This window comes from Aegilops tauschii, chromosome 7 (assembly GCF_002575655.3).
Source record: "Aegilops tauschii subsp. strangulata cultivar AL8/78 chromosome 7, Aet v6.0, whole genome shotgun sequence".
Taxonomy (NCBI): Eukaryota; Viridiplantae; Streptophyta; class Magnoliopsida; order Poales; family Poaceae; genus Aegilops; species Aegilops tauschii.
In genome coordinates, this window is record NC_053041.3 from 285,708,996 (window position 1) to 285,720,814 (window position 11,819).

Consider the following 11,819-nt stretch of genomic DNA (forward strand, 5'->3'; position numbering starts at 1 on the left):
CCAAGGTCAATGAAGGAGTCTCGACACAGCGTGACTCTCGAGTTGACGTTCTTCGCAATCTCTTCAACCGCTTCAAAAGACTCGACAATGAAAATGTTCAGCAAACCTTCGATCGCCTCACTAACATCTCAAATGAGCTTCAAGCACTTGGTGCCACTGACATCACCGACAATGAGGTGGTGAAGAAATTGCTGAGATCGCTTGATTCCTCATTTGACACTCTGGCACTAATGATACAAGAACGTGGAGACTACAAGTCATTTGATCCCGCTGATATCCTCGAAAGGCTAAACACTCATGAGTTCCAGCTTGCTGAGAAGAGAGATCTCTATGGTCCGAGCTATGGCACATCACACGCCCTGAAGGCCAAGGCAGTGTCTGAATCTGAAGGTGAAGATTCTGGTAGCAGCCTTGGTGATCTTGAAGAACTGAGCCAGGAGCTAGCAATGCTCGTGAAGAAATTCCAGAAGTTCTCAAGGCGTGGTCGCTTTGGAAAATCCTCAAGAAGTGATGATTCCTCATCCCGTGACTACAAGAAGAGGCTATGCCACAAATGCAAGAAACCTGGTCACTACATTCAAGATTGTCCTCAGTGGGGAAAGGAAACAATGAAGAAGAAATACAAGGATTACAGTTCGGATGACTCAAAGAAGAAGAATAAATCTTCAAAGTCTTCATCATCAAAATCCTCGAAGTCTTCATCTCACAAGAAGAGTAGCTCTAAGAAGGCTCGGGCATTCATTGGCAAGGAAATGGACTCTGAAGCTGAATCTGAGGAACATGAGGAAGAGGAGGCATCTGAGGAGTCAGAATCTGGTGTGGCGAGCCTAGCCCTCGCTACTACGTTCGTCAGCAAGTCGATCTTCAACACTGAAGTAAATGGCTTCCACAACAAGGCTGACGACGACAATGATGACTACACTCCCACCTATTGCTTCATGGCGAAGGGTGCCAAGGTACTCAAATATCCCTCCTCTGAATCAAGTGAGGATGAATCTGATGAAAACCTCCAGCCTAGCTACTCAAAACTTGCTAAGATTGCTGTGAAACAACAAAAGGCTTTTGAAAAGGTTCAAAACATGCTAGATAAAAGTGATGATATGTTGGGTGAAGAAATGGATCGCACTAAAACCTTGACTGAAAACTTGAGAGACTTTAGTCTAAGTTTGACAACCTTCAAAGTCATCATAACACTCTCTTATCTAATAATGCGAAGCTTTCTTATGAATTTCTTCAAAGAAAGCAAGATCTTGAGAAGCTAAGGGTGAGTTAGGAAGATCTTTATAAGGAGCGTGACTCATTACTTGCTCAACAAATCAGCGCTGCTCAGGAAGAATTCATTCCTCCATGTTTGAAGTGCATTGAACGTGAATCTGCTAATTCTTTACCTGAATGTTCAAATGGTTCTTCACCTGTCTCTGCTATCACTAAGTCCTCATCTGAGGATGTTTCTAGTATAACTGACGATGCAGGGATGAAGGAATTGTATATGACAGGCATGTACAAAAGCCTCAAAGGGCATCAGGCTCTTTGTGATGTGCTTAAAAAGAAGATCGTCAACAGGAACCCTAGGAAAGAGGGTATTGCCTTTGAGAGGAAACTCAATGCTGATGGAACATACTGGAAGCCTGAGAAGCTCCCCAAAACCTCATGGGTTGCTGCAAAGGGACCTCCAGTAGATCCATCTACTTTATCTAGCTTTACATGTGAATCTCCTCATTCTTCTGATGAGTCATTTGACTCAAACTATAAACTGTTCAAAAATCAGAATGGTGAAGTATTTGCTAGATATGTTGGCACTAGCTGTAGAAACGGTTCCCCTATGAAGAACATCTGGGTTCCCAAAAGGTGCCTTGAAAGTCTTCAGGTGAATGTCATCATGACACCACCTGTGAAGAATAGGAACCCCAGATAAATTCTTCATATGGACCAAATTCTTCATATGGATCCAAGTCATCATACGGACCGAATTCCTCACGTGGATCAAATTCCTCAAAAGGATCAAAATCCTCACATGAACATCATCATGCTAAAACTTCTGTTTCACAGGGAAGAACTAAGGGCTATGAATATGAGCATTATTCTTCAAACCATTATGTTCATAAGTCCTCGAAGAATTTCTCTGCTTATTCATATGCTTACCCTAACTCCTCTTATGTGAAATGAAGTGGACTGGCTTCTATGCCGCCTTTCTCTTATGGAGCTTGCAGAATGATGAACTCTTTGCCACCCCTTCAGATGTGGGTGGTGAAGAAAAAGAACTAATCTCTTATGCAGGGTCAGGTCTCCAGAAGAACTTAAACGTGTGAAGAATTTGCTGGAGACCTGAATATTGCCTGAAAGGACGCAAGCTAATCATGAAGAAATGAATCCTCATTTCTCACGTCCTCATACTTCTTTATCTGTTCTATTGATCTGATGAAATTGATGTCATATTCTTCACTGATGAATTATATGAGTTCATAAGTTGCACTAATTCATCTGCAGGATGATCTACCCAAAGCCACTGAGTGGGTCCTCGATAGTGGATGTATGAATCACATGACTGGTGACAAGAATCTATTGATGGATGCTCCCTTATCTCCATCACATCTAAAGCATATCACCTATGCTGACAACGGAAAAAGCAAGGTATTGGGTCTAGGTAAGGTTGTGATCTCAAAGGATCGACACATGGACAAAGTCATGCTTATCGAGTCCTTAAGATTCAACCTCATGTGAGTCTCAATCCTTTGTGATCTTGATATGGTTGTTATCATGGAAGCTGACCAATTCCAAAGCCTTCGAAGGCCTTAGGAGAGGAGATCTGTATATTGTTGATTTCTCTACAGGACCACAACCAGCTATATGTCTACATGCAAAAGCTTCAGAAGGCTGGCTATGCCATCGACGACTAGGTCATGCTGGCATGAGGAACTTGCACACGCTCGCGAAGAAGAAGCACGTCATTGGCATTGAGAATGTCAAATTCCTCAAGGATCACTTGTGTGGAGCCTGTGAAGCTGGAAAGATGACCAAGGCCAAGCATCCAGCAAAGACTATCATGACTACCACTCGACCATTTGAATTGCTTCACATGGATCTCTTTGGTCCTAACCATTACTCTGCATTCACTAATGAAGCATCCATATATGGCTTTGTTATTGTTGATGATTACTCTCGTTGCACATGGGTGCATAATGTCACTTACAAACGTGAAGTGCAGGAAGTCTTCAAATGATTTTCCTCGAGGGCTTCAACCAACTTTGGTGTGAAGATCAAGCACATCAGAAGTGACAATGGAACTGAGTTCAAGAATACTGGTCTTGATGACTATCTTGATGAACTTGGTATTACTCATGAGTTATCTGCTCCGTATACTCCTCAACACAATGGCGTCATGGAGCGCAAGAACAGGACTCTTGTTGAGATGGCTCGTACTATGCTTGATGAATACAAGAGGCCTCGTCACTTCTGGATTGAGGCAATTGATACTGCGTGCCACATCATCAATAGGGTATATCTTCACAAATTCTTCAAAAAGACTGCATATGAACTCCTCACTGACAAGAAACCCAATGTGAGTTATTTCAAAGTCTTCGGTGCTAAATGTTGGATTAGAGATCCTCGTCACAATTCTAAATTTGCACTGAAAGCACATGAAGGTTTTATGCTTGGTTACAGAAAGGACTTGCACACCTACAGAGTCTTCAACACCGTTCACCACAAGGTTGTTGAAACTGTAGATGTGCGGTTCGATGAAACTAATGGCTCGCAAAGAGAGCACCTACCTCCTGTGCTAGATGAACAGTCACCTCAGGAAACCATCAAGTTCAAGGCAACTGAGGATGTCATTCCTACCAAAGAATCTGCTGAAGAAGTCATTCCAGAACGTGAAGAACATCATGTTGATGCACCTGAGGAAAATGGTGCTGAAGAAAATGCTGATCCAATTCCTCGACGACAACCCATTCATCCTCGCGTCGCAAATGAAGTGCAGATTGAGAAAATCATCAGCGACATCAATGCACCAGGTCCTCTCACACGCTCAAAAGCTTCACATTTGTCTAACTTTTGTGGGCACTTTGCTTTCGTCTCTATCACGGAGCCCACTAAGGTAGATGAAGCATTTCTGGAGCCTGAATGGATTCAAGCTATGCAAGAGGAATTACATCAATTCGAGCTCAACAACGTCTGGGGACTGGTCAAATGTCCAGACCCTCGCAAGCACAATATCATTGGCACAAAGTGGATCTACCGCAACAAGCAAGATGAAAATGACCTTGTGGTGAGGAATAAGTCACGACTTGTAGATCAAGGCTACACATAGGTTGAAGGAATTGATTTCAATGAAACTTTTGCACCTGTTGCTAGACTTGAGGCTATTCGCATATTACTTGCTTATGCTAACCATCATGACATCATCTTATATCAAATGGATGTGAAAAGTGCATTCCTCAATGGTAAGCTTGAGGAAGAAGTATATGTTGCTCAACCCCCATGTTTTGAAGATCCAAAGCATCCTGATCAAGTCTACACACTCAATAAGGCCCTCTGTGGCCTCAAGCAGGCTCCTCGGGCGTGGTATGATACTTTGAAGGAATTCCTCATGAAGAAAGGCTTCAAACCTGGTTCACTTGACCCAACTCTTTTCACTGAATCTTATGATGTTGAATTGTTTGTGTGCAAAATATATGTTGATGATATCATCTTTGGCTGTACTGACCAACGTTGCAGTGATGAATTTGCCTATATGATGAGTGAACAATACCAAATGTCTATGATGGGAGAATTGAAATTCTTCTTAGGTCTTCAAATTCGTCAACAGCGCAATGGCATATTCATATCTCAGGATAAATACCTCAAGGATATATTGAGGAAATTCGGCATGCAAGATTGCAAAGGCATCAAAATCCCTATGCCAACAAATGGCCATCTATGCACCGATGAAAATGGTATTGACTTCGATCAAAAGGTATACCGCTCCATGATTGGCTCTTTATTGTATTTATGTGCATCTAGGCCAGATATTATGCTTAGTGTTTGCATGTGTGCCCGATTTCAAGCTACACCGAAGGAATCACACCATAAGGCTGTTAAGCATATTCTTCGATATCTAGCTCACACACCAACACTTGGATTATGGTATCCCAAGGGCTCGGCTTTTGATCTCATTGGATATTCAGACTCTGACTATGCTAGTGATCGTGTGGACCGCAAGTCAACATCAGGCACATGCCATTTCCTCGGACGATCCTTGGTCTGTTGGTCCTCGAAGAAACAGAACTGCATATCACTGTCTACTGGTGAAGATGAGTACATTGCTGCTGGTTCTTGTTGTGCTCAATTGCTATGGATGAACCAAACCCTCAAGGACTATAACGTTAATGTGAAGAATGTGCCTCTCTATTGTGACAATGAGAGTGCTATCAAGATTGCTCATAACCCAGTTCAGCACTCGAAGACAAAGCACATTCAGATTCGTCATCATTTTCTTCGTGATCATGTGTTGAAGGGCGACGTCTCTGTTGAGCATGTGAAGACTGAAGAACAGCTAGCAGATATCTTCACAAAGCCCTTGGATGAGAAGAGATTTAGCAAATTGCGTTGTGAGCTAAATATCCTAGAATCCTCGAATGTCCTTTTAAAAGGACACACATCCTAACACTTATGCAAAATTGATGACTTAGATGTGCAACACACGAAGAAACGTTTTTCTTCAATAAATGAAGACTAACACTCTAAGTGTGAAGAAATTAACGAAGAATTTGATTCTCAGAACCCTACGACAATTGTACGCGGTGTCTGAAATCATCATTCTTATACGGTGGGTCACGCCACCAACAAAAGTTGAAAATCTTCAATTTGAGTTTTTCCTCATTTTTGAAATTCCTCAGTTGTTCAATTTCTTCAACTTTGCATTATCTTCACTAATTCCATCGTTTTTCTTCATTGGCTATATATATATATGAGTTTATGTCCTCTACAACATTCACTTATTGCTAATTCTTCATGTTGCCTTTTCTGCTAAGTGAATGTGATCGTTCCCTTCCCCCTCTATGCTAAACTCAACCCAGTCTATTCACAAGCTCTTCATGTGTGTTCTATTTGAAACTCGTTCAAAATCTTCACTGTGTCCTTATTAGTTGAAGAATTTGCGAACGAAACATTAAAATTATCTTATCTGAATTTTCGGCTTTTGCCGCCCAAACCTTTCCACATTCCCTGATGGACTTATCTATTCACCCACGATCTCGCACGATTGCCACCTCTCAGTACGTGGGTGACACATGTCACGTGAATGAGAAGGGTCAGGGGCACGTTCGTCCAATTTCCTCGGGCGAGCAGTTTTTCACCACGGCTATAAATACCCCCTCCCTTCCTCACTTCGGTTTTACTCTGCTCGACCTCGTTCCCTCGCTCGAGCTCACAAAACCTAGCGCCGTCACTACTTCCATCGTTGCCGGTGAGGAAGAGCTTCACTGCCTCGACCTCGTCGCCGTCATACTCGCGTCGGCCGCGGATTTCTCACTCCGCTGCCGCCGTAGCTGTCTTCCTCTGCCAAGTTAGGGCGTGGAAGATCTAAACTGACGAACTTCTAAATCTACACTTCACAGTTCATCGTGTTCTTCATCAAGGGTAATTAAAAGTTGCTTTTACTTCCCTTGTTGATTCTGGTGTTTCCAACAAAATCTTCAAAAGTTGTTTATTCTTCAAATCTTCACACACAAAACACCTTACTCTACATCTGTTCTTGATCTGTTTCCCTATGCAACATTTTCTTCAAGATTTCTCAATTGTGTGGATTTTCAATCTATACAACTCTGGAACCTAAGTCAAAGAACGCTTAGTGAAATTCCTCAATACTCATCTGGCCAAATTCCTCAAACTTGTTGTTTTTGCAAAAACTTCTGAGAACGCATATGACCTCTCCAAATTCTTCGCAACTATATTCTATTCATAGGTACACATGTCCGCTGCTGAATCTCTATGTTCTCATCAACTTAACTCATTTGCAGCGTTCCTCGAAGAAAAGTTGCATACCTCTTCAGAGAATTCTATTGTTCAGATTCCTCAGCTGAAGAAAATGGCTGACGGCAAGAAACCTCAGAAGGGAGGAAAGAAATTGGAAGTCAACACGGCGTTTGAAATCCCTGAGGATATCTACGATGAATATTGCACTCCTGATGAGGCCGAACATGGCAACGAGACCAAGAATGAGCGTAAAGTACGCATTCAGAGGATAGAGAGGAGATGGGCCAGAGAATGGAGTGAATATCGCTATGTTACACCCAAGTACATGAAGAAATTCGCTATACACCCTCCATGCCCAAGACCTCCATTGGCACCAGGCCAAGAAGCCGATCCCTCTAGCATCAGAAGAGGTGAAGAATTTCCAAGGGAATGGGCCAAGCGTCAAGCCAAGCTGGCCAAAGTGGCAAAAGAAGCAGTGAAGAAATTCAATGAAGATTCTGCTGCTGCTGCTGTTGAGGCCTCTGCTAGCAAGCCTAAGAAGGCTATGCCCAAGAAGCCCGCATACAAGCCCAAGGTTTCTGCACCAATGTCCTCACAGCCAAGCTCATCTGCAATGCCCTCACGGCGCAGCTCCACAAAGCCCTCACGGCAAATTCCTCAAGCTGCACCAGCTCCTCCCAAGTCCTCAGCTCCTCCTTCCAAATCCTCAGAACTTGTGCATTCCGCCTCGTGCCAAAGGACAACATGCATCTCTATTGCCTCAGGAGCCTCTGCAAGTTCTTCAGCTCCTCCACATTCTTCAACTGGCCCCACTCTGGTGAAGACTAAGGCCACTGCTGGACAAGGTTCTCGACCAAGTCCTCACAAGAAGCAGGTCGCCTTCCAAGTGTCGTCTGATGACGACGAAGTTGATGATGATGAACTCACTGAAATCATCAGAGACAGGCAGCACAGGGCCGCTAGAGCCAAAGGCAGTAATGTGCCATTGATGCTGGATCCAAAGCTGATCCTTGAGTACATTGATCTCTAGCACAAGGACCCCAACACTCCTATGCCTGACTTCAATCTTACTCCTGGTCAAAGTCATGTGCTTTCCGCCTTCATAGGCAAAGAAAAATGGAAATTCAAGAAGGCCGGGCAGTTGAATAAAGCGCAGTACAAGAAGGAGCGCCTTCTGAAGAAGAACATTGTGAAAATGACCACTGACAAACTCATTGCTACTCAAACTGAGATCAAAAATCTCAGTGATGAATTTGACACCTACCGTGCACACTGGCTTGGAGCCAAAGTCAGATTTGTCAAATTGGCGAAAGTATTTTCTTCCAATGTTGCTCCCACGCACATTGAAATTCCTCAAGATGAAGCATCTGCCCAGCCGACTGAAGAACATGCCAGCACCGCTGATGAAAATTAGGCTGCTGATGAAACTACTAGTACCAGGGCAGATGACTGCATTCCAGCCGCTGATGAAACTGCTAGGGAAACCTTTAGTCTTGCGCCTGAAGAAATAGTCAGGCCAGCTGAAGTTTCAACCGCTATGCCTAAAGAAACTGATCATGCCAGGGCAACTACATCAGTTGTGCCTGAATAAAATGAACCAATTTCCTCTGCTCCTCCTGCACCTACACTAAGTCCAATTCTTCCTTCTGCATCAGAATCTAAGAAGACCAAGGTTGCAGAGCGTGCAGCTGTGAAGAAAAGGAAAGCATCAACTTCATCAGAATATTCAGCTCCGAAGAAGATGAAGAAATTGACAAGCTCTTTTGAGAATCCAATTGATGTTGTTCCAGTCTCATGCATGCCATCAAAGGAACTCGTTCCCTTAGGTGAAGACTATGTGATCCCAAGCGGATCCGATGAAGATATTCCTTCTGCATCAGAATCAGTTCACAGCTGAAGAGGCCGACATTGATGAAATGAGTGAAGAAGATGAGGATGTGAACATTGGGAGCACAACACCTGTGATGAATGATGACTTTTGGGAAAGTCAGCACCCCAATTCCCCTTTGTTCACTCCTCTAAAACAAATTCCTCAGTCCCCAGTGCATACTGAAATTCAAATGGGCTCTGACGAACCTCACCTCACTCCGTCTATTCATGAAGAGATTCCAGCCACTAGTGCTGATGACATTGCTGCCGAAGAATTGAAGACCCAGGCTGCAACTGAAGAAGAAACTGAAATTCCTCAGCCTGTGGTTCCTGAGATTGTGATTCCTGAGGTTGTGATGCAATTGGCTGATGACTTCTTCCACAAGCATGTGTTCTTCACGGATTACAACCCATATGACTCTGGTCGTCTTAGAAGGAAGCGTTCCCGGCCAAGCCAACTTCTATTCTTCACTGCTTTTCAACAAAGACAAAGTCTTCGACCATGAGCATATTCCTCTCGTGGACATGGAATCACTGCCTTGCTTCACGCCAGTCCTCAGTGTTCTTCATGACACTGGACTGCTCAACTTCTGCACTGATATTGTTGATTGGAATGAAGAGCTAATTCTTTAATTCTATGCAACGCTGCACATCACAGGAGATGCTACAGATGTGAACTCTTGGGTGTTGGATTGGATGACAGAGAATACTCATTTCAAAGCACCGGCCTATGAATTTCTTCATGCCCTGCCTGTCAGTCCTCCCTTGAAGGTGCTCATTGTATATACCATGAACCTGAGCTTACCGATCACTATATGCAAGTGTTAATGAAGCCGCTGAAGCCCGGTCAAGCCTCAAGGACCAAATTCCTAGTGAAGGAATTGCAGTATGTGCCTCGGACTGTCTATCGCATTCTGACAAAGATATTGAGTCCAATCAAAGGCCACGATTCGAATGATGAAGAGGTCGTTGGCATCATGAAGAATCTTCTTTTCAACATCATTCATGGCGTTCCAGTCAACTACCATGATTTCTTCATGAGGACTCTGGCCAATGTTTCATTATCTCCATTTGAGTTGAAGCCTTACGCTCCTTGGATTATGAGATTCCTCGGAACAAGGTTTTCGCTCAACTACAAGGCTGACTTTCAAAATCATCTCAGCTACTTGCCCCCCATTGAAGTCCTCAAACGGACATTTTCCTCAGCTGATGAAAAGGGCAAGGCCACTGCTATTATTGATGAAGGCATTCGTCCATTGGATGGTCAGTTCCGCAAAGCTACATCTTACTCCACCAATGATGACTCTGCCGCGAATGCTTCAAAGCAAAATCCTCAAGGCACAGCTCCAAGGGTGATGACTGATTGTGAGCTTCTCCTCAGTCTTCACGAGAAGGTCGATCGCAACCACAAATGGGTTAAGCGTCAGTTTGGTTCAATTCTTCACAACATGACTGCTACACACAATGCAGTGAAGAAAAACCATTACTACCTCCATGAAGTCTTCGGTCGCACCTAGGTTGTTTTGTCACATCTATATGGTGAAGAAGATCTGAAGCAAACGGGTCTCAAGCAGGACTTTGACTGGTCTCAGCCACGAGCGAAGAAATTCAAGAAGGACAAAGATCCCTCCTTGGTGGCCAGTTCATATTCTTCATCACGCGACACAGATGAGCATGAAGACTTGGACGTCACTGCGGCAGGCCCTACTACAACAACCGACCCCAACAACGCTGGTGCTCCTCCTTCAACATGATATTCTTCAGGGGCGTTAGTCCTCATTTTTCGATCCTTTTGGTCATTCGATGAAGAAGGGGGAGAAATTTGAGTTAGTCTTCAAGTGGGTCTACATATATGGGCATTTTTGTTTTGCTAAGTTACAACTGTCGTTCTTTTGAAGACTTTGCTAGATCGAATTGCAAACTGAAACCCGATGGTGGTCTGATACTTTTGTTGTGTTCTTCTGCATGTTAATTCCTCATATATGTAATGCACGCATGCTGAATTACATCAGTCACCATATTTCATCATGCATTTCAAATTCTTCATATCATATGTTAAATGCGTGTATGAATTACAAGATATAGGGGGAGATCTCCATGATTACTCTTCAAGTGTGCATTGCTTCAAAAGCAAATTCCTCACTATGCAAGACTTCAGGGGGAGTTCTTCTATATCTTGCAATCAAATTCCTGAATATCAGTATTAACACTTCATATGTTTTATCCCCGTCGAAAATTTAACCTATATTGTCATCAATCACCAAAAAGGGTGAGATTGTAAGTGCATCTAGCGCCCCTTAGTGATTTTGGTGTATTGAAGACTTATAGGTTAAGGAACTGATATGTTTGTGAGTGTACACAGGTCTATAAGTATATGATGAGTTTCATATTTACAGAGAAAGTTGACCCCTAAAAATGAATGCAACTGAAGACTTTGGATTTCTGAAGACATTGAAAGTGAAGAAATTGGTGTGACCCTGAAGACTTGGATTTCATTCGAGGAACATGAAGCATGAAGACATTTGTTTTTGTAGTTTCATTTTATCTTTCTTGAGTCATAGGAAACACCGTACTGTTAAAGGGGGTCGGGGAAATACTAAGGAAAAATTTCCAAGTGATGCTCAACTCAAAATACTACACCTACCAATCCTTTCGAGAGAAGCCATTGGAAATGTCATACAGTTCAATCAATTTCTTCAATGACAGAGATGAAGTTCTTCTAGTCTCTGAGGAATTTGTTCTGACTGAGGAGTTTGGAATTCGCCAGTGCGGATTGCCTACAAGTGAGGAACATGATAGCCCTGAGGAATTTGATAGTCAAATTTCTGACCGTTGTTGTGCTACGTGCCAGCTGTCCCAAAATATCTACCCACCTAACTGTCATATCATTGAAGGGCATTTATGCCTTATCATGTCGGGCTGCTCCCTAGGCTATAAATAGCCGCCCCCTACAACCACTAGCTGGTTGGCTGCTCCAAGAGAAATTGACACTTTTA

At 43.2% G+C, this 11,819-nt stretch overlaps 1 protein-coding gene across 1 annotated transcript; it reads left to right on the forward strand.

Annotated features, from left to right (window-relative positions):
• The first annotated feature begins 230 nt into the window (after positions 1-230).
• Positions 231-8,368, forward strand: LOC141027097 (uncharacterized). The gene is made up of 2 exons (XM_073504026.1): positions 231-1,107; positions 8,061-8,368. The coding sequence occupies exons 1-2, from the start codon at positions 231-233 to the stop codon at positions 8,366-8,368; spliced, it is 1,185 nt and encodes a 394-aa protein (XP_073360127.1).
• The last annotated feature ends 3,451 nt before the right edge of the window (positions 8,369-11,819 follow it).

Coding starts and splice junctions, on each gene's coding strand:
- LOC141027097 (XM_073504026.1), top strand. CDS start 231: ATGATACAAGAACGTGGAGACTACAAGTCATTTGATCCCGCTGATATC. Junction 1,108..8,060: donor TAAAAGTGATGATATGTTGG/GTGAAGAAATGG, acceptor CCGCCTTCATAG/GCAAAGAAAAATGGAAATTC.